The following is a 23002-nucleotide window of genomic DNA, read 5'->3' on the forward strand; positions in this document are numbered from 1 at the left end:
CATCTGTATTTCTTCTTTGGAGAAATGTCTGTTTAGGTCTTTTCCCCACTTTTTGATTAGGTTGTTTGTTTTTCTGGTTTTGAGTTATATGCGCTGCTTGTATATTTTAGAAATTATTCCTTTGTCAGTTGTTTCATTTGCTATCATTTTCTCCCATTCTGAGGGTTGTCTTTTCACCTTGCTTATAGTTTCCTTTACTGTGCAAAAGCTTTAAGTTTAATCAGGTCCCATTTGTTTACTTTTGTTTTTATTTACATTACTCTAGGAGGTGCGTCATAGAGGATCTTGCTTTGATTTATGCCATCGAGTGTTCTGCCTATGTTTTCCTCTAAGAGTTTTATAGTTTCTGGTCTTACATTTAGGTCTTTAATCCATTTTGAGTTAAGAGTAAGTCCTGTTCTACCCGTTTATACAGATGAAGAAACTGAAGTTCAGAGAGTTAAGTTGCCCTGAATCTTACACGTGGAGAAAGATGGTACAAGGATTTGAACCTAGGTTTATTTGGATTACAATTATGGAACATTTATCACTCAAGTGCCATAAAACAACAAAGTCTTGACTGTTGAGGAATATGGAGATTAACAGGCAAGACAGACATGTATAGACCAATGACTAAGGAAGGAAAATTGCAGGGGTGACTAACTCAGGTGTTTGTGTGTGTGTGTGTGTGTGCTCAGCTGTGTCTAACTCTTTGCAACCCATGGAGTGTAGACCACCAGGCTCCTCTGCCCAGGGGATTTTCCCAGCAATAATATTAGAGTGTGTTGCCATTTCCTTCTCCAGGGGATCTTCCCCACCCAGGGATCTAACCCATGTCTCCTGCATTAACAGGCAGATTCTTTACCACTGTACCACCTGGGGAACCAGATTGCTTAAGATTGCTTTTAGAAGCTTTCCAGAAATAACGTAAGTGCTACTTAAATATCGTCCTTCAGGAATCCACAGAGCACAAATGAGTGTTAGCTCTGCACAGTCGCTGTGCTTTGAAATATCATCCAGAGCCCTTTGTTACTGTGCTTAGTATTGAGCTTGATACAGACATTGGAAATGAAGTCACAGCATCAACATTAGGAAAAGTGCTGTGCGCTACAAGTGCTTGTGGCGAGTTAATCATGAGTGAATAGATTTTGTTGGCATAATACGAACATAATAGGGAAGAATAAATACCAAATAGAGAAACAAATTAATGATGAATGAGAAGAAAGTTCATTTATTTAAAACTTTAAGTAAGTGACTTTTTAAATAATTATACGCCATGTTGTGCAGGATTATCCCAGCATACTGGTTATTTCCTGTTTCTCTAGGCACTTAGAGCAGCTGCATAAAGTCAGGTCACAATGGAACCATTTCTCACACAGAAGCAATAACTTACTAAAGAGTTCTTCAGAAAGAAGCAGTGGTGATGCATCTGCCAGAAGTGCTTGATAGAACCTGGGATTAGAATTCGCCCTGGAAGAAGTTGGCTCAGTGTGCCATACAAACAAAATGCTTGTAATTGCGTGCTTCTAAATTGAAACTCTGGCATCTGTTGGAGTATTTTTCTGATGCCAAGAAACCAAATGAAACAAAAAGTCAAGAAACTGAAGCTGAAAACCCAAGTACAGTGTAATATGCTAAGTACTAGGTTACCTTGCTTCTCCTTTGATATTTGGCTTTTGGCCTGCCACAGAATCTTGTGGTTACTTTTGCAATATTGATGTATTTGTGTAGTCCATTTATGATTTAGACTGGACTTTACCTTTTGTTTTTGGCAGATCAAGTAACTGCTTCTTTGTTACAGGTCAGCTCGATTCAGAAATTTAACTTTGCAGAACCCTGGAATCTCTTATCTTACAGAACACCAGTAACTGAAAATTGGGAAGGGTGACTTGCAAAACCACAAGGTGAAAAGTGTAAGAAGTGCTCATTTTCTTGCCCAAAGGAGAAGTGAGCATTTCCTTGTAGTCTTTACTCCAAGTCAGTGATACATATTTTCCACAGTATAATCAGCTCATATTATTAAATCAAAGGGGTGAGATGATTTACTTATTTTACTTTTATCTTATCTTGTTATGAATTATCCTCAAAATGAAGCTTAGTGTAATCACAATTTAGGGTGCAAAAAGTTCAAGCCAATACTTGTTAATAAAAAGGTTAAAAAAATGATATTATTTGTAATGGCTGGAGAAAAGGAAATAAACAGGCATGTTTTTTCTTTTTAAATTGTTAGAGACTCCCTTCACAGGAAATAAACTTCTATTTCAAATATTAAGTATCAAGTACATGAGATGGTTAGAAAATCTTTCTATAATCAATCACTCTTCCATATTCTAGATGTATGTCTATAAAATCCTGCAAAACTTCTGATAAAGTTTGTCAGCAATAAAGTTCAAACTCTAACCTGTTACCTTCTCCAAATCTCGCCCCCCCCCCCCATTTCTGATAGATAAAAGGCAAGGGGTCTTTAACTCATTCTTTTTATTCATCTGTTTCTTCACCACCTCACTTTACAACATCTATACACATTCAGTCAGTCATCAAGTTCATCCGTTTTCTTTCCAAAATAGCCCTTACCTTGAGGTTAACTTTGACATTTGTAACAGCCTTGTATGTAGTCCTTAACATATGCATAGAATTCTACCTTTCTGTCCATCAGAGTAAGCCTTCTAACTAGCAAACTTCTGAAATTTGCTCACAACTTGATTTTCTAATGTGTCTGTTCACTACTCTGCCTCAATGAAAGAGACCTGTTTACTCTCCTACGTTACTTTCAAATTGCTTATTTCTCTGGCCTTTTTCCTGCCTTTTTCTCTACTCAAGAGTAACCTTTCCCTCTGCCTGTTTAAATCTTGCACACATCTACATAATTTCCATTTAATGATTTTCTAAAGCCTACATGAAACATGAAATGCTTAAAAAATAGGCATTTTTTCAAACAATTGTTTTCAAAATTTGTCATTTTGCCAATTGTCTTGCACGTGATGTTATTCAGCAGCAATGTTTTACTTTCAAAACTGTCTTAAGCAGAACCATATACCCATATGCATACAAATACACTTACATGTGTGAGTGTAATATATATATATGTATACAATTTTATTAGAATTTATTGATTTGCTAAGTTCATATTGGTAACATTTATTTTCATAAAGTCCATAAATAAGAAGACTGATGACTAAATTTGAAACTGATGATTGTGAACAACAGATAGTCTGATACTGGTTTTTGATTGATTCTTTTTGTTTTTCTTAAACTATATTATTGATATATATGAATAGCATTAAATTACAGATTTTTATTATTTATTTTGCCATTTCAGACAAATCTGTCAATCAACAGGAAAGTAGGGAAAAATTATCCTAATATCTGCATAGAAACACAAGAGGAACAAAAGTAAAATTATTTATGGACTGTGTTGTGTTAGATTTACTATATAACATGTTTGAGTCCAGTTTTTTAGATGGTCATTTGCTTTTAGGGTAACATTTACAGAAAAGTTAGGAAGCTTGGAAAGAGCTGCCTCACACCACACCTGCAGTTCCCTCCTATTATTAACATCTTATATTGGTAAGGTACATTTGTTACAATTAATAAGCAAATACTGATTCACTGTTATTAAATAAAGCCCCTACTTTGATTATATTTCCTTGGATTTTATGTTTTGTGCTTTTTATCAATTTTAGGAGAATTTAGTTACATTTTAGGAGTGAAATTTGCATGTAATCATGGAATTATCAAAATACTCTATGGATTCTTTGGTTTCCGTGGAGTATAGCAAAAACAATGTTTTTTCTGTTTAGTCTTGTCTGTCTATTATCTGTCATCCTCAGCCACCCTTTTTCAAGTTGTTTCTCAATAAAGAATTATGTTCTCTCTAGTTCACTAAATAAATTTCACTGTTTAATGCCTGTGCCTCTGTTGGCTTTCTGCTTGGATGATCTCTTTCTCTCTTTGCCCAGCTAGTGAATTTTTTATTAATCCCCTAAAATCTAACATAAAAACCATCTACTCTATGGCTCCATTCCTTAAAATGCCAATAATTACTCTATTTTGGTTTTAGGATCGGGCGTTTTAATCAAATATTCAAATTTCTCCTGTATTTCGTTTTGACTTACCACTTCACTCCCTATTTGAATAAATTTAATACACTTCCATTTCCTTTGTTTAGCTATGACATACAGAATTTGAGAAAATTACACATTTAACTAAAGGAAAATCCTATAAAATCTGATAGAGCGTTTTGATGTGTGTGTATGTGTGCACGTGAGTATAGGAACTTTCCTTTTTTTTTTTTCTTTCTGGCCTACAGTTAAGTCCATAGAAATGAGCTGAATTTAACCATTGCAACCATGAGACTTTCTAGGTGACTATTGTAAGTTTTATAGTTTAATATTAAAATAAGATTTGCAATTTAGAAAAACTGGATATGGGGGATTGATGAAAAGAATACTATTAATATAATTTTTTGCAAGTCCAATATAATTTAATTAGCACTTTGATCATGAGCGATAATAGTTCCTCCCACTGAAATTTAACCCTGTAATTGATGTTAATACAGCTTGGAGTAGGGCGCAAAACAGAAAAAGATTATTACAGAAAAAGATGATAATTATTTTTTATAATAACAGAAACCATTTACATTTGAATAGTGTCAAATAGCTATTGGCTTCTTACATATCATTTAATCCTGAGAGAAATTTATTTATATTGGCACTAAAGACATTGCTATCTCCATTTAGAGTTGAGGAAGCTGAATGTAAAAATGATTAGGAAGCTTAACTAAGGTTACACAACCATTGTGTTACAGAAGAGAAGTGAAGTGAAAGTCACTTAGTCCTGTCTGACTCTTTATGACCCCATGGACTATACAGTCCATGGAATTCTCCAGGCCAGAATACTGGAGTGGGTAGCCTTTCCCTTCGCCAGGGGATCTTCCCAACCCAGAGATCAAACCCAGGTCTCCCACATTGCAGGCAGATTCTTTACCAGCTGAGTCACAAGGGAAGCCCTGCAGAAGAGAACCAGAACTCAGATCTCTAAAGGAACCCGGGACTAACATTTTTCCCAGCAACAGATCTTGTTCTATAACTCAAGCACTTAATATTTACCAGGTGATGTGCTGGGTTTGGAGATCCACATGTGAAAAGTCATGTTTCCTTACAATAAACATTCACATTAGGGAAAAAAAAAAAAGTGAATTCCATTTCTTTTTTTTTCCTTCCCTGACTAATGAAGAGGCTCAAGAGCTGAGTTGTGTCCAAGTGTTGGAAATAATAGGAGATTAAAAAAAGAAATAAGTTTTGGGAGGTATGAATTACAGAGGAAAGTTTCGCAGAGGCTGTAATTAGATAAATACCTGAACTCAGTCGCCATGGAGATGAGAACCAGAGGCAAGTTCGACATACATTTGGCAAGAATTTTAACAAAAATCAAGACGTGATTAGACATTGGGAATGAAGAAAAGTGGGTAGTTGAAGAAAGCTGTTCACATTATTTTTCTCCAAATAGGGAGTGATAGAGCACTACAGTGAAATGAGGGTGGAGTAACACATTAACTTTTTTCAGCATAAACTTCCTTTCTTACCAGGCTCTCCATCATCACTGATGACATCCTTGCCTAAACTTAAGCCCTGATTTCTCTATCTATATTTTTCTTTCTCTGAGCCAATATAACAATTCAGAGGCAAAACCTATTTTCATTGGAAGCAGGAGAGTCTTCGGGGATTGTCTGCAGAAATAGGATTCTCTGTCAGTAAACTCAGGAGAATGTGAACTAGTCACCAAAACCTTATATAGGGTGAACAGTTAGGGATGAGAATACTGCAGGACATGAAGGCAGACTAGAAAAGTTTCAGCGAACAGTGCACAGTACCTGGGGCTGAATTACAAGTACTGAGCTCCCAGCTGACCCAGCAATAGGAGCATCTGCTTCCAGTAAACACCGCCGATGTGGAAACCACGGACAGTGCTATAAACAGTAGTCAGCCTGAGCTAATTCAAAGAATGAGGTGAGGGATAGAAGAACTCCGGTATACAAATAAAAGTTGTGGACTAGACGAAACCTGTGGCTATTTGGCAGTGATAAAGTGTTGCTTTTTAAGCAGACTCTGCTTGATTTAGTGTGGGGAAACAATGAACCCTGTGGTTTTTTTTACTTCATTGCCTACTCAGCTCAACCTGTCAATTTTCCTACCTGAAAGAAATCTGAGTAAAGGCAAGAAAAAAATTGCTTACTCACCTGCTGCCTTATGAAAGTTGACTCTTAAAAAGTAGCAATTCTGGCAGCCTGTTCTTAACCCTTGCGTGAACAAACTCAGTATTTGTCCTTACTTTCCATCTCGTCTACAAAGTTCCACCTTAAATGCCCATCTGAACCTCAGCTCCTCTGCAAAATTCTGATGACTGATTCAACCAGTGAATATTTATAAAAGCAAAACAACATCTCTTCTCATGAAGGTTTCTAAAATGTCCATCAAGAGGACTACTTTATATTTTTTGTTCACTTAACAATAAAAATAACATAGAATATCTGGGATTTAATGAAACCAAATTTCTCATTCACAAATTGTAAACACTGAAAATTTTTATTCATCCAGTGGATGAAACTGGATGCAACTATTCATTCAGCACTAAGAAATATTTCATCCACAAAAAGTAGTTTTTAATAGCATAAAAATATTTGAAAAATACTCTTTATTTTTAAACAAAAATACTGTTTATTTGTTAACTAGTCTATTATTTAGTTATTTTTGTGGATCAGAAACTCAGATTGCTGTACATTTTCAATCAGGCTAAATTTTTATGACAGCCTGTTTTTGTACAGTTACACACAAATTTCATATACTTTTCCATTAAAGAATAAAGTATTTGGGAAAAATAGCACTAACCTTTATGGGTAAGTAGTTTTTCAAATGATTCACCCCATTTTATTGCTTCTTCAGGGGAGACTCTGTTTGAGAAACAAAATGTTTTATACTGGAACATGCAGGAAGTCTATTTATATATCTGCTGCAACATATGTTATCATACTGCTCTTTTCAGTCATATTTCACAGGATTTCTCCTTTGATTATTATATGAAAGATCAAAAATATTAGTCAAACTTCTTTTGGATTTTGTCTATCAGATGATGTGTTAAAATAACATTATTCTGTCTTGAATTATTTTATTTTATAACAGAAAAACTAATCATATCCTCAGTTAAAAACAAAGAAAAAGAAACCAGGTCAGTTATCTTTCTTAATTCAGCAAATAGAAGAACCTAAACTGACAGTATCTTTTAGTCAAACTTTTTTTTTAAACTGCAATTTCCTTGAAACTTTTACCACAATATGCAGCAATTTTTTTAAAAAAGCAGATACAGGAAGTTTGACTAATGAAGCTTTAAAGGTGTAAGAAATACGAAATGTTTAATGCAATAAATGGTTTAGAATTGATAATTGAGAGAGTTGAATATATTTGTCTTATATCTTTTATTGGTCATATTTTCTGTTTGGAAGAATTTGTATTATCCTAGTACATAAGCTTATTCCATTTTCTTTTTGAACTAAAGAAATGGCTAAAAATGACAAAACATCTCTTTGTGTGTTTTACTTTATATTATACCCAGGGCATTTTTTCCGAACTACTGAAGAAAGAGATGAATAGCACTTTACAGTGACATTGTGCACACTCTTAATGAGTATTTCATCAGTTTATAAGGAGTGAAATATATCATTTAAAATTGACAGGCATATAATTTTAAAAGAGCATCTTTAAATTTTTACGAGATTATTTAATTCAAGCTATTAAAATAGTTTAATTTTATGGAATATTTCTAGTATTTTTTGAAATGAGATCTCTAACCTTCCTTATATTGCTGTATAATTTCCAATAAAATAGGAATCCCTAATTTCCTCTTTCTTAAATCTTTAATGATAGAATCAGCAAAATGTCCCCACAAATAATTACAAGTTATTCACCTTGTTTCTTTGGCCAATTGCCCAGATCTACTGGAGGGAGTATCATCATAAAACACAGGTTTCTGCACCAGAAGACTTAGCCTGTTTCTTTTTTCCTTAGCTCTGTAATGAAAAGGCATTAGCTTCAGGACAATTTGGATGACAATTAAAATCTCTCTTTCTGACTGTCAAACAGATTTGTGACTGGTAATCACATGAACACCCTTTCTCACCCACCTCCACTCCTGACACAGTCACAGTAGTCTTCTTGAGAGTTTTATTTGAATACTGTGTTGGTGGAGGAATTAAGATAGTGTATGTGAAATACACTTGTTTCTCCCCACCCCCCATGGCTATAAAATATTTGAGATTATATTTCAATAAGTATTATTACTGGTTCTTCTGTGTGGTTAAAATTTTTGGACTTAAAAAAAAGAACACTTTAGATTTAACAATTGTTTACTCCTAATAAATACTTTCTTTCAGTTGTAACAGTACAATCAATATATTTTCAACCAGATATTTTAAAAACAAGTGCTAACGAATATTCAATGTCAATCATGTTTTTAAAAGTAAAACGCTGATTTTTAAAATTATGGTTTTACCTGATTTTGGCTTCTTTGCTCGTTTCTTCTTTTCCTGAACCGTGTATTAACTTGAAAATAGCTTTTTCTTTTGGTTCGCACATACTTAATTGAGAAAAGAAAACCAAGATGTTTCCATCTTCTTTCTCTAAAATGAAGAGATGTCTAATTTATTACATCTTTCACTTGTTAATGCTATTCCCTCGTTATACATGGTGGAGTAAAAAGTTATCTCAATTCTGTCAGCAACAGTTAAATAAAAAAACAAGAGCTTATGTTTCTGCCTCTGCAAAAATATAGAACTGAGGAACTAAAGTACAATTCAGTCCAGAGTTGTTTAGGGAAATGATACTACAAATTTGCAAAAGGCCTCTTGGTCTCCAAGATAAAGACGAGTATTACCACAGTGCCACTTCTCTTTCTAGTTTGTGCAACCAGATGATGCTTTAATAGACTCAAATGACACTGTCATTTCCCACAGGAACTTTTTGAAAAGGACTTTAATGTGTGTAGTATGCGTTAAAATGTATCGGGGCAAAGTCCTACACTAATCATTAGGAGATATTTCCCTTGTTCTTAAAAAACTATTTTTCCTTATTTAATTACATTGAATCAGGCAAATTACATTTAATGACATTTCAAGTAATATTAATCACATTTACTTAACATAATGTATCAAAATAAGAATATAAATAATAGAGTTTCATAGTAGAAGAGGGCAGTTAAGAAGCATTTAATTCAATGACTTTTAAAACAGGTCCATGGAATGATTTTAGACGTTCATAAAATTTTTACCAGTCCATGATGAAAATGGGAAAAAAAGATAATATGCAATTTTTTTCTTGAACTATATATATTTTTAATGTGAAACACTATTTTGAATTTTTCCTTTTTTATTGTTAAAATGTCTTTAATGAGATATTTTAGTTAGAGATGGCAGTGTGTATGATTGTTTATGTTCTTACTAAAAAAGAAATGGCAACTGTATGTTTGCTCAGCCTCCATTTTCTTTTGTTTTATGAATCCCGAATACCTAAAAAATGCTAATGTAGACCATAACTCACATTAAAAAAAAACCCCAAAACCAGGGATGTAATATAGTAAGTGATTTATTCTTATAAAGTCCCAGAGGTTAGTAGAAGAGGAGATCTGGAATTATCAGAGCCTTTGATCTCCAGTAGCTTGTGCTTTAGTCTTTCCAAATCTTTGATCTGCAGTTGTGAATGCTTTAATTCCTCTAAAATTCTATATATTAAAAAAAGTTAGCATCTAAAAGAAAATTTATTTCCAATCTTTTGAGTGACTGATTTTAAGAAAATAGTTATTCTTAGGGATTATTCTTAGGGATTCACAGGGATTCCTCTTAGGGATATCAACTAGGAACTAAAAATAATTGCTGAATTGAAATTAAAGAGTTTTTAGTATATATTTATATATATGCTCCTGATTCTATAGCTTTTACTTTGAACATATTTTTAAGTTCATGTTGACTGAAAATTGAGTGTTAAAATATTACACACAAGGGAATTTTATATGGCAAGTCTAGCTGGAAACAGATGTTGATAATGCAGTTACACTGTCATCATGAAGTCTTCTGTTCTCTAGGTGAATGAGGTCAAGGGCAGATGAGCAAGGATATCTTCTAGTCCCAAAGACTGTATTTGAATTACTATATCCAGAGGAGTGAGAGACAGGAATTTACTATTTTCATAAGATTTGCTGAAGTTGTGTGTCAAATGTGCTCTTCATGGGCTGATAGAACTATGGAGGTAGAGATGGTAAAAAACAGACACAAGTTAACTACATCAAAGTCCTGTCCAAAGATCCAAAGAGAATTGGGAGATGTATGGACTTGCTCTGTGTGTATACAGACAGGTGGAAACAGAAGAAAAGAAGGGTGGATGCTACATGACACCCTGAGCTGATAATCATTCTTTGGGGGTGCAGTTATCCTTTAGCTTGAAGAGTCTTTTCAAAAGGTAGAGTCCTAGGTTGACTGTTGATTTTCTTTTTAATTTTGTTATATTTCAGCACTTTTAAGATGTTGCATTTTTGTTCCCTGGTATCCATTATCCCTGATGAGAAGTCAGTGGTAATTTGTATCACATTTGTTACTCTCTGTGTCTTTTTTCTCTCTGACTACTTTCCAGATTTTTTTTTTTTTTTTTTTTTTAGTCTCTGATTTTTAAAAATTTGAATAAGATGTGAAAGATGTTCATTCATTCTATTTGGGATGTATTTAGCTTCTTGGATGTATGGGTTTATACTTTTCATCAAAACTGGAAACTTTTAGGCATCAATTCTCCTTTTTCTCTATCTTCCACTTTCAGAAACCCCAATTGCAGCTGTGCTTGACCTCTTGACATTGTCCACCTGGTCACTTAGGAACTATTCCGTTTTTTCAGCCTCATTTCTTTCTGTTCCTCAGATATTTTTTCATTGCTAGGTCTTGATAGAAATTTTTACCTGTCGTTTCTTTCTAGTGCCCAATCTGTTGTTAGGTTTATTCAGTAATGTTTAAAATTTCAGTTCAAGAAATTTGATTTTTTTACAGTTTGCATTTTTATCTTCATTATGTTCTTTTTCTTCTAAGTACTTGAACATATTTAAAATATACCTGTATTGAAGTCCTTTTCTGAAAATTTGTCTCTGTGGTTCTGGGTCTGATTTTATACTGATTTTTCTCCTAAAAGCATATTTTCCCACTCTTTCAGATGTTGAATAACTATTTATTGATGTTGAAGATTTTGAATTTTACGATAAGTACCAGGACTTTGTTAGTCTTTATTTAATGATGTTAGTTAGAGTTGGTGTTGGTCTGGCAGTTACCTCAGTATCAAGTTTGTCCTTAAAGACTTTTATTTAAACTTTGTTATGGCAAGCCTAGAATAGCCTTAATTACTAAGATACAAGGATTCTTAAGTTTCAAATGAATTCTCAGGGTGTTCATTAAAGCTTTTTTATTCTGGATGTTAAGTACTCGAATGTCCCTTAGCCCTGTGTGAGCTCTGAAAATTAACTTATATCTCATGATTGGTATCCTTTGTCAATACCCATGGTGTTTTATCCTGCATGGAAGCTGCTTGGAGTTTAGCCAGGCTCCAAAGTACACTCCTACAAACTTCTTGAGATCTTTCTAGTACTTTGTCTTGCAAATTTCACCTCTCTTTCTCTCACTGAATGTATGTAGATCACTATTTCCTCAACTCAAAAATAGTACTTTTTGCTCTATTTAAGGAATACCCCTATAAACTTGGTTTCTAAATGAGACTTGCATTTTTCCCCTGCACTGAAATCTTTAAAGAAGGCAGTTGAAGTTGTGTGGTCCACTTCATCTGTTTTCTGTTAAAAATCACATATCTATGTTGCCTATTGTCAGTGTCTGAAAACAGTTGCATTATATATTTTTCCAGTTTTCAAGTTGTTTATGGTAAGACGTATGTTATATCAGTTAATCTATCGTGATTAAGGCTATCTTTGTGATAAACATATGTCTGTTTCTTGTTGTTTAGTTGCTAAGTTGTGTCTGACTCTTTGGAACCCCATGGACTGTAGCCCCCCAGGCTCCTCTGTCCATGAGATTTCCCAGGCAAGAATACTGGAGTGGGTTGCCATTTCCTTCTCCAGGGGATCTTCCTGACCCAGGGTTTGAACCCATGTCTTCTGCATTGGCAGGCAGATTCTTTACCACTGAGTCATCAGAGAAGCCCATATATCTTGTTACATTACTAAATTCCTTTATTGCTATTGTTGCTCATAGAATTACTTACAGTTTTTCAATTAGTTTTCTTGAGTCTCTCAATAAACAGATTCTTTATAAATATTACTTTCAATGACCCTTTACTAACAGTTATACTCTCATTTATTTTCCAGCCTAATATTACTGTTTTATAACTTCAATATAGAAAGTTGATAGTTAGAATCTTTGTCTTCTTTTCCTTGGCATAAGGAGAAATTAAGACCCACTAAAATGAGGCTTAGTTTCAGACTCATCTTTTGTGAATATGTGCATTTATATGATTATGTTCCTTTTTCTCATCTTTTCTTAGTATAACTTCACAAGGAGCTTCATACATTTCTTTGTTTATTTTCACATGAAATTAGTTTTCTTGTATTGTTAGAAACTAAAGCTAAGAAAGCTTAGCTTTTGCTTATCTAATTTCAATAATTATGATGATGGTAATATTGGTATTATCATTCTGAGACTACTTTTAAAAATGAATAATTAGCTGATGTTTTTATTTACCATTCTTTATGTCCCTGAGAAGAAGAATTTTTACTGCAGAATAAGGGACACACAGATGCTATAGGAAGAGTTTAATTAAAATCTCCTTAGTCTTGAAGTCTGATTTTATCAGTATAAGTTTAGGAAGTTTTACTCAGTTGGTTATTCTTTCTAGTCCTTTACATTGCATGGAGTTGGGTTATATATTTTCCTTATCTATAAATATTTCCTACCTTTTTATAGTGTAAAGACCTAAATACAATGACTAATGCTTTAGTAAAGGGACTCAGATTGTGATCTTAAAATGTCACTTCTCACTAAAAGCAATCTAGGTTTAGTGGAGACATTGCTGAGACCTGAGACAGGAAATGTACAAGCTGAGCCTGGCAAATCTTGTTATTATCAATCAGAAAGTTAGCTGTCAAAGGCTAGTGGAGTCAATCAAAATTATTCAAGGGCCAACTTTGCTAGTCTTCTACTAACCAAAATGAGACCATTTCAATTTCAATAATATTAATAACTAGAATGGATGAAATAGATAAAACTTATTTACATCTATGGGTGCATAGTGATATTTTAAAAGAATTGTCTACTTTCAGAGGATTATAGGAATTAAATTGAAAACTGGTTAATAAAAGGAGAAATTAGGCAGTTATCCTACATTTCTTATTAACTCTACTGGGGTAATCAGACAGTCAGTGAGAGGAAGTATTTCTTTATTAAAAAATTCTAACAAACAAGTAAAAGTGAAATAATACCATTAACATCTCAGTTTTTAAAAACATCAACAAATGATTAGATAAGGTGTTAAATTACAGTGGTTGCTAGGATCTTAGAAAGAGACAAGCAGACATCATGTGCTTCCAATAGCTGTGACATCTACTTACAGTAGAGATCTGATCTGAGTTTGACCCAGTCTCTGGACCCAGTTTCCAACCTGCAGGCATGACAGCTAAACTCTAAGGAAAAGAAAGAACCTGAAATAAAGGGGTGGAGGTGGGGGTAGGACTGCCTCTTCCGTTCAACCATACACCAAATGAAAAATACAAAGCCGAATATGTTTTCTCAAATAAAGGACTAACTGCCCAATTAGTCCTACCTGAAAGTCTGTTTGATGTTATTTAGGAGACACCCATGTTTTACTACCAATCAGGTATTCAAAATCAAATACTATTGATACTCTACTAGCCATTTGGAGAATAAACTGTATCACAGCCTGAGGTAAGGGCACTCTGAAAGAACTTACATTCCCCAAAACTAACCAAGTCTCCCTTTCCATTATTCTCCCTGAACCGCTCTCACTCAGAGCAGCTGGGTTATTTTTCAACCCGGCAACACAGTGTGACTACTGGCTCACACTAGTTCTTCCAAAATTCTATCTTTTTATCCTCATTTGAAAATCAAAACATTATTACTGCTACTTATAATCATAAAACAAAATTAAGCTGAAAACAAATTCCTTGACTGCCTCTAATGCAAAAGGGAAAAATTACAAACATTCCTAACATATCCACAGTAGGAAATATTACATTGGGTTTATTGGGGAAACACAGACAGAAAAGCAGCAAAGCACACAGGATTTTAACATTTGTGTTATTCCACATAAGAGGTTTGATTCCTGGGTCTAGAAGATCCCCTAGAGAAGGAAATGGCAACCCACTCCAGTATTTTTGCCTGCGAAATCCCAAAGACAGAGGAGCCTGGTGGGCTACAGTCCATTAGGTCACAAAGAGTTGGATACAACTGAAGTGACTCAGCACACACACACACAAAAACTAGATATTTCACAGAAGGGCTCTAAGAGTGAAGTCTCTCTTCAGTCACTCAAAATATGCATAGGGAAAGGAGGACAGATAGCATCTGTGTGTCAACGGGAGAGTCTTAGTAGTGGAAATGCCAGAGTTCACTTCTCTTCCACTGAGCTAACTCACAACTGCTATGCTAAATTATTTCTGAGCTAGAAGAAGAAGAGGAAATGACCCCTGAGGCCATCCGGGATTGTCTCTACTTGTTCCCTTTTACCCTGAAGAATTCCCATAATAGAGTTTTACATATTTGTTGTTTAGTCACTAAGTTGAGTCCAACTCTTTTCAACCCCATGGACAATAGCCCACCAGGCTCCTCTGTCCATGGAATTTTCCAAGCAAGAATGTTGGAATGGGTTGCCATTTCCTGCTCTAGGGGATCTTCCCCACCCAGGCATCAAGCCCCGTCTCTGGCATCTCCTGCATTAACAGGTGGGTTTCTTTGCCACCCACTTCCATACAAAATAAAAGGCTTCACTCAGCTTCATATGAACCCTGTCCACCTTTTCAGTCTTTTTTTCTCACCTTCAACCCTCTGCCCTTTTAAGCCCCAGCTGAACAGCATTCTAGCCATTCTTACAATGGATCCTGATATTTTCCAAAATCCAGTCTTTCTGCTGTCAGTAAAAATATTCAAAGACTTTGAAAAGGGGAAAAGAATTACTGAGTAACTTGTCCAGTTACCCCTTTGGAGTTATCTTCCCCTCTCATTATCTTTGAGGTATTTGACAGTCCCGTTAATTGAACACTGATAGTAAACTCATGCTTCTGTTTCACAGAAATGCAGGTTAGCCCAGTGGAGATGCATTTCATTACTGCCCTATGGATATTGATTAATTTTGTATCTATGTGTAAATCATTTTAGCATTCCTGATAACCAATATGTGTGTGTCTTGAATTCTTTTTTGAGCCACCAATAACATCTTCCTTATTCCTTCACTAATTAGTGAGTTAAATGAAATGTTAGATACATATTAATATTTACTTTACATTTGTATGAGTCATAATTTTACCTGTTAAAAAATATCTTTTAACAAAATAATTGGCCCCTTCTTTCTAAATGACTCCATCCTCTATTTCTTTCAAAAACTGTGGTTAATCTTTAAATATTAAGCTGAAATGTTGGATTTGCTGTCCTTCAAAACCACTTACAACTTAACTGGACAAAATTGAACAACCCATCCATTGGACTTCTCTGTATCTAATACATAATACCATGATAAGAACTGCAAGATTCTATTGCTCATTTTGTCACCTATTTTTTCTTTCTACTTGATTCTAGCCTTTGATTATAGGAAAATTTTCCTATTCATTGTTGTAAATGTAGCACACAGCTTTCTGCCAGCAACACATTGAGATTTTATTACATACTGTAATAAAAAAAGGGAGAAAATGACACAAAACAAATGTATATTGTAAAGGATTATTAAAATGTTAACACTCTTGGAACCACTACTCAGGTGAAGAAATCATATTTCGCCAGCCACCTGGAAGCTGCATCCATGTGTCTGACCATGATTACAGGTTCTCTGTCTCCCCATGAGTAACTATTACCCTGAATTTCATACTGATCACTTCATTTTTTTATTTTTATAACCCTGCATACTTTGATATTTATCTTTTTCCTTTATAAGCTTAATATGAGTTTTAAGTCTCTTTTACTACATCCCTCATCAATCCTCTTTTTCCATTAAAATTTAACTATTGAAAAACTGGGATGTAGTTTCTTCCATCATCTGGACCTTGATGACTGCACGTTCATGGTGCAGTGCAAGCAAGTTCCTCTGCTTCTGAATGATACTTGCAAGTATGATGAATACTTCAGGAATTAAAGGTATAACTATCAATATCTATGATCAAATCTACACACATTATAATTGTATGATAAATTACCTCCTTCTATATCCTAGGACTTGCCAAAATTAGAATTTAGTTTTATATGCTGACTGAAGTTATTTTTATTTCCCTTTCATATTGCAATGTATTTTAATTTTTATGTCATTGTCAAATATAAAGCAATTCAATAAATTCAAAAGGATTAAAGAACTTGCCTTTATAAATTAATATAATCAAAGTCATGGATGAATGCAACCCATAATTGAGAGAATCAAGAATGAGAGAAATGACAGTGAACATGATTTGTTCACTGTCAGCATATTACACGTCAGAGTTGAACCTGGGATCTGGTTTTTATAACTCTCAGACCTTCCCCAGGCTCATCTGTAAGTGGCTAAAAGCTTTGGGCTGGGAAAATGCTCTGCTCACGTTCTATGTATAGCATCCCTCTCTTTGGTTGTGACTTGACTCCTGCAAGGTTCCTTTTCCTCTCGCACAAAGGCTTTAACCTGCAAGTGAATAAAAGCTACCGTTAGTCTGCCTCTCTTCCAGGCTCTAGTCCCAGGACAATTCTCTGCTTTATTATTATGCAGTTCAATGATGTCCTTCCCCACCTGTTGTCCTGTAAAGTCTTCTTTTCTAATGCTTAATTGCTAGTTTTGGTAAGACTCAAATAATACATTGAAGTTTTAACATTTGGTCAGATATTTACTGTTTTAGTAAACTGTTTAATTTGGAAGGATTATAGATTCATAGAAATGTTACAAAAATAAAAAGGGAGTTGCCATATACTCTTCCCTTATTTTCTGCCACTGTTAACATCTTACATAATCCTGGTGCATTTGTTAAGCTAGTAACACAAGTGTTAATTTTGGTGAATTCCCAGAAGTTGAGTGGAGGCTAGTGTGAGGGCAAAAAGTTCCTGGGAACTGCAAACTTAGGGGGACACCACATTTTACAGGCTTTCCTTCCAGTAACCCCACTATGTTTTTATGGTGAAAGTCCAAGAAAACCCCCCTCTTGTCTTTGGCAGGGGGAAGAAAACAGTAACCATTATCCAACATGATCAATGTCTTCTCCATATCAAAGACATACTTTCTGGTAGAAAAGATTTTGCCAAATCCATTCTTAAACTTTATCCAGATGAAGGAACAAAACTCACTTCAGCCTTCCTATCTCATCTGAGGGGTGGAAAAACATAGGCGTCTAGGAGCAAGGCTTTAAGGAAGTATATTTGGTAATGCTGCAGTCAGGGAAAGGTGTAGGGGCCTGAATGCAAAGAACACTGGAAAAGCACTTGTGAAGGCCCAACCTCCAAGACACAGGCACATCAAATGATTGAGACTTATTTAGAAGATCATAGAATGTCCCCTCCTCCTCTTAGCACCACACCAACAAAGCTCCTGGCTTGGGTAGAATAAAAGTGCATTATAACTGAAAGAACTAAAATACAGACTCTATGAACAGGGATACTTAGGGAAATCTGAAGTCAAGGGAGAAGATCAAAACAAGGACATTGGAAAAACTTCAATTAGAATATCCTATTGTCTCCTTGTATGAGAAGTTGCATGTGACTTTCTCCTATATAGAAGAAAAGCTTTTGGTGAATAGGGACCACATTGCACCATCTTGGCATGTTCTGCATCGGTAATGAATAGGTTATCAGCAAGGTTTTTAGAGTGAAGAACTGGATAAACAAGACAAGCATGTGTTCACATTATGGGAATATATATGGGACTGACAATAAATCCAGAGACTTAAAATCCTGATTTTTAAGATATTTTATTATTTTATTGAAAATCTCAACTCACAAAAGTTGGTGTTTCTCCTAATTCACATGGTTTCCATTTTCTATAGATGAGTGGCTAAATCAGGGAGGCCAGTAATGATTAAGTATATATTATAGTTGTAGGCATCTCTGTTGGAAATTTCCACATAATTTTGTTTTTACTTTCATGAACATTTCATGCTGAGTCCTGGAGTGTTTTACTGTTTTTGTAATGAAATTCCCTCCCAACTCCGCATGGTCCATATTCACTCACACCACTCTTTCTTTGTGTTTCTTACTTTTATTTGACTGAATTAGGAATGCAGCATTTACCAAAAAAAAAAAAAAAAAAAGACACAAATGGTGCAGCCACTCAAGGAACAAGATGGTAGCTTCTTTGGTAAGCTGCATTGCAAATCCCAATATAAATTTCCCCTAACTGAAAAAAGCCAGATTCCAGTTCTTTTATCAAAAGGTGCTGGTAGCTGTTGTCAGGAGCCTTCAGGTAGAGATCCCCTACCTCACTGCCAGCACAAAAGAGAGAGAAAAGACGGGAGAAAAACTTTTAGAAACTGCAGAGAAAACGCCTTGTTCCTCCTGTCGAGTGGGGTCGTGTGCTGTGGGTGTCTGAAAAGGAACTGGGCAGAGTGGGGAAGGGATGTTTTCTGACCGACTTGACCAATCCCGTACCAGGTATGAGTTTTTTCTTCAAGATTCTTTCTACGCCTTTTCTTCTCTCCATATACTCTTCCTCTGACTGAGAGCTTTTTTTTCCACATCAGTACTACGTTGGCCTATTTCAGAAGCTGCAGTGTTACCTTGGGGGGGGGGGGGGGCGGTGTCTGTGAGCGAGGTGGGTGGTCACAGTGAGAACTGGGGCTGCTCCGTCCAGATTCACACTGGGCATCCAGCAGTATTTCCTCCACGTCGCCATTAGAAACGGAACTGAGTCTGGAACACAGAGGTGTCCCCACTATTGATGAAATGTAATCGCCCCCCAAAGCCACACAGGCTCTCCTTGGGCAGCATGGTAGGCCTCACTCTGACATGGAGTCCAGGAGTCGGGTTCGGCGTCCGGGTCGACGTGGGGTCAGTGTAGGTCCATGTCGACGTGGGGTCAGTGTACTTCCGGGTCGACGTCGTTGGTGGAGTGGGGAGGCTGGGGGGCCTTCAGTGGATGCTCTGTGGCAGGAGTGGGAGCGCTGGGCGCCGAGGCTGGAGACACACATACGAATGATTTTTCTCGAGAGGTAGGGACAGCCGCTGTTTGGGTGATGTGTTTACATTTCCTCTGTGGTCTTTAGTGAACACACTGATGTTTATCAAATTACGTTTGACTCCGAGTTTCCTTCCAGATAAATATCTCCTCATTTTTAGGAAGTGTGTGAAAGAAATGAGAAACAGCCTCAATGAACGCCTTCTTTGGTCATAGTTTTACTGTGCTCGTTGAACCCAGCAGCATTCATACCCGTATTTCCTGAGCATTGGTCAAAAAAGGTGGTTGGCTTGATTTATTTTGTTAAATACTAGAACATAGATGCTGAAATGAGGTATGTGTAGTGCTGGTCGAAAAATTGAAGAAAACTCATAAAAAACAAAATGCCTTTGTATGGGGGAGGGTGGTGGGAGAGAAAAAGAGAAACACACTGTCTTGAGAAACCCAGCTTAACACTTTATTGACCAGAGACGTATTAGTATGTCTTTTGTTACCCAAACATTATTGACTAGAGACATTTCAATATCACCTACATAACAAATCACTGGCCAAGGGTGTTAGTTTGTGGAAAAATCCCTGCGTCAATAATTAGTTAAGATATTGCTTATTGGGTTCCTAATGAAAGCAGGAGACCCTTAAATTCTTGGTGATTAGGTTTTATCCTTAGGACAGAAATATAACTCCGTATAACATGTAAATTATGTGTCTTGTATTTTAAACCACTTTTTCGTAATGTGTTTCAGTATGGTTCACGTGAAATTCATAAACATGATTTAAATATCAAAATGTAACATTTTTCTTCCAATTTTGTCCAATTTCGAGAAACTGAGAGAAATAGAATTTCAAGTGACTTTAGTGTTTGGCTCACTGGAAAGTTAGGTTTTTGAGCAAGGATGGTACATCAACCTTTTTTTGTGACCAGATAAAATATTCTCTGAGGCCCTCTGATGCTCTTCGCACTTTTTCTGTGAGCATCAGGCACACTTGGGCCCTTAACCACCTTGTTTGCCTTGAGGCTGAGAAAGATGTGTTCTTGACGGAAGACACAGGGAGGAAGTGCCCTGGTTTTGAGCACATAAACTAGACTCCTGGTTTATTATCAGTGTCTTAAGTTTGATTGTAGAAGTCCATCTTTTAGAGCCCAAGTGACTGGGACTGTACTGTTAGACTTGGGCTCCTGACAAAATGGATATCGGACCTGGGATTTAAGTTACCCTGTCATCTTGAGAGGCTCTGTCAGAGTGACCTGCTCACCTCCCTCTGAGCTGGCTCTTTCTTTTTTTTCAAAACAGGGGGTTCTTTTTCTTTGTTGGTTAATCCATTGAGAGACAAATTTTTTTTGTCTCTTTGTTGATTAATCCATTGAGAGACAAATTCAAATATAGGTCAAATGACTGGCTGTTTCTAACCTTGAGTCTGTGGATTTTTTTTTTTTTTAAATCTTAAAAATTATTGGAGCATAGTTGATTTCCAATATTGTGTTAGTTTCAGGTGTACAGCAAAGTGGATCAGTAGTACATCTATATATCCACTCTTTTCTTAGGTTCTTTGGCCATTTGTCCGTTACAGAGTATTGAATAGAGTTTCCTGTGCTATACATCACTTTCTTACAAGTTATCTATTTTATGTATGGTAATGTGTATATGTTCGTTCCAGTCTTCCAGTTTATACCTTCCTTGCTTATACCCTGGTAACCATAAGTTTGCTTTCTATATCCATGGCTGGATCTTTTTGACAGAATTGTAGTTGCTTAGAGCTTACACAGCATTTTCCAGAATAAATTGTTCATTTCCTTTCTAACTTTACTCCACCTTCCCAGGAATTTCTTCACCCAGAGTCCTCAGATCTCCTATGGGTTACTCACACTTGCCCATGAATCATGTGGTCTCATTAGTTGTTCTGCCCACCTCTGCAGAGTCAACAGAGTGATGAGCAGGTTAGAGACCATGTGGTCCCTAAGTGCCTGGATTGAACCCTCTTGGTTCGGTGCTTTGCTCACCACTGTTTGTCAGCTTGATGTGCTGGTCAAGATTTCTGCCTCATTCCTACTGGTACAAGTGTTCTTTTCTGAGGAAAAGCAGGGATCCCTTCCCATTATATCATGTTTAGCTCCACAGCAAAAGTCTTGCTTCAGCAGTTATATTGGGAAAGGGTTAACCTAATTCATTGTTATTTCACTTGAATTCTTTTTGTGTTCATGAAAATTCACATATTTGCCATGTGCATATGCCTTAGCAAACTCAGTTTCCTGTTGATTCTGTACCAAATTACCACAGACTTAGTGGCTTAAAACAACACAAATTTATTATCTTATGGTACTGGAGGTTGGAAGTCCAAGATGTGTCTCACTAGGCTAAAATTAGTCAACAGGGTCATGTTCATGTTTCTTTCTGGAAGCTCTAGGAGTAAATTCATTTTCCTGCTTTTTCCAGCCTCAATAAGTTGTTCATGACCCCCTCCAAAGCCTGCAATGTCTGGCTGCATTTTTCTCCCATGGCATCACTTTGTAGTCGCTAAGTTGGTAAGTTGTGTCTGACTCTTTGTGACTCTATGGACTGCAGCATGGCAGGCTTTCCTGTTCTTCACTACCCACACTGAAGTTTGCTCATCTTGATGTCCGTTGGGTCAGTGATGCTATCTAACCATCTCATCCTCTGCCACCCTTCTGTTTTGGCATCACTTTAATGCTGATGTTTCTGTTTCCCTCTTCCATGTTTAAGGGAGCTTGTGATTACATTGGTTCCACCTGGATAATCCATATTAATCTCCCTATTTTAAGTCAGTTGCTTTATAATTTTAATTCCTTCTGCTATAATTCCTCTTTGCTATGTATAATATATTCACAAGTTCTGGAGAACAGGGCCTGGATATCTTTGAAAGGCCAATTATTCTGCTAACCACGCATATATTCATTACAACTAAAAACCAGGAAACAGAATGAGGGTAAAATTGAATCTTTCTGATAGTTGAGAGTTGGGTTTGATGAAAATATTTAATTTTAAAGATGAACTTATTTGAGTCCACATATGTTTAATTATTCAAATAGTTTTCTTCTGTGTCTCTCCAACTGATACCTAAATTTTAGAGTTCAGATCTCTAATAAAAATGTAAATTTGGAAAGGAAAATTCTTTGGACTCCACAATCCATTCATGTCTTTCACCTTCTTACTTCTGGTATAAAGGTGGTTCTTTCAATATAATGATATATTATTTTCTAAGTCCCAGTCAAACGGAATGATAAATACTGTGAAATTGAAAGTATAAATACTTTTCCCATTAGTAGCAAACCTTCCGATGTTTTCCAAGTATTTTGAACACAAAGTTTTTTTTTTTTCTTGTGATATCAGTATAATTTTACACTAAGGTAGTTGTGATACTTTGGGCAGTTGTGGTACTTTCAGCAGTTGTGAATTGAGAAATACCATAACAAAGTCTATTATGGTTTTACTAATGCTTTAAGATAAGTATGCATATTATTCATTATGACACACAGATATTTTACTGACAATGGAACATATATGTGTGTGATATTCTATGTATTTATTTTATATACACTGTTTGTGCATATGTACTAAGTTGCTTCACTTGTGTCTGACTCTTTGTGACCCTATGGACTCTAGCCCACCATGCTCCCTGTCCATGGGATTCTC

General features: G+C 35.8%; 1 protein-coding gene across 2 annotated transcripts in view; it reads right to left on the minus strand.

The window, feature by feature from the left end:
• Window positions 1-8866, minus strand: part of RGS18 (regulator of G protein signaling 18) — a 29587-nt gene extending 20721 nt beyond the window's left edge. Inside the window, exons 1-3 of one of the 2 annotated variants that reach the window (XM_065936716.1) lie at window positions 8524-8866; window positions 7940-8041; window positions 6867-6928 (exon numbers count right to left, since the gene is read on the minus strand). In XM_065936716.1, coding sequence (XP_065792788.1) covers window positions 6867-6928; window positions 7940-8041; window positions 8524-8606 — 247 coding nt within the window. In that variant the 5' untranslated portion in view covers window positions 8607-8866. The remainder of the gene's footprint in view (window positions 1-6866; window positions 6929-7939; window positions 8042-8523) is intronic. The other variant, XM_065936717.1, reaches the window with a different exon arrangement.
• Between the last annotated feature and the right edge of the window lie 14136 nt (window positions 8867-23002).

This window comes from Muntiacus reevesi, chromosome 5 (assembly GCF_963930625.1).
Source record: "Muntiacus reevesi chromosome 5, mMunRee1.1, whole genome shotgun sequence".
Lineage (NCBI taxonomy): Eukaryota > Metazoa > Chordata > Mammalia > Artiodactyla > Cervidae > Muntiacus > Muntiacus reevesi.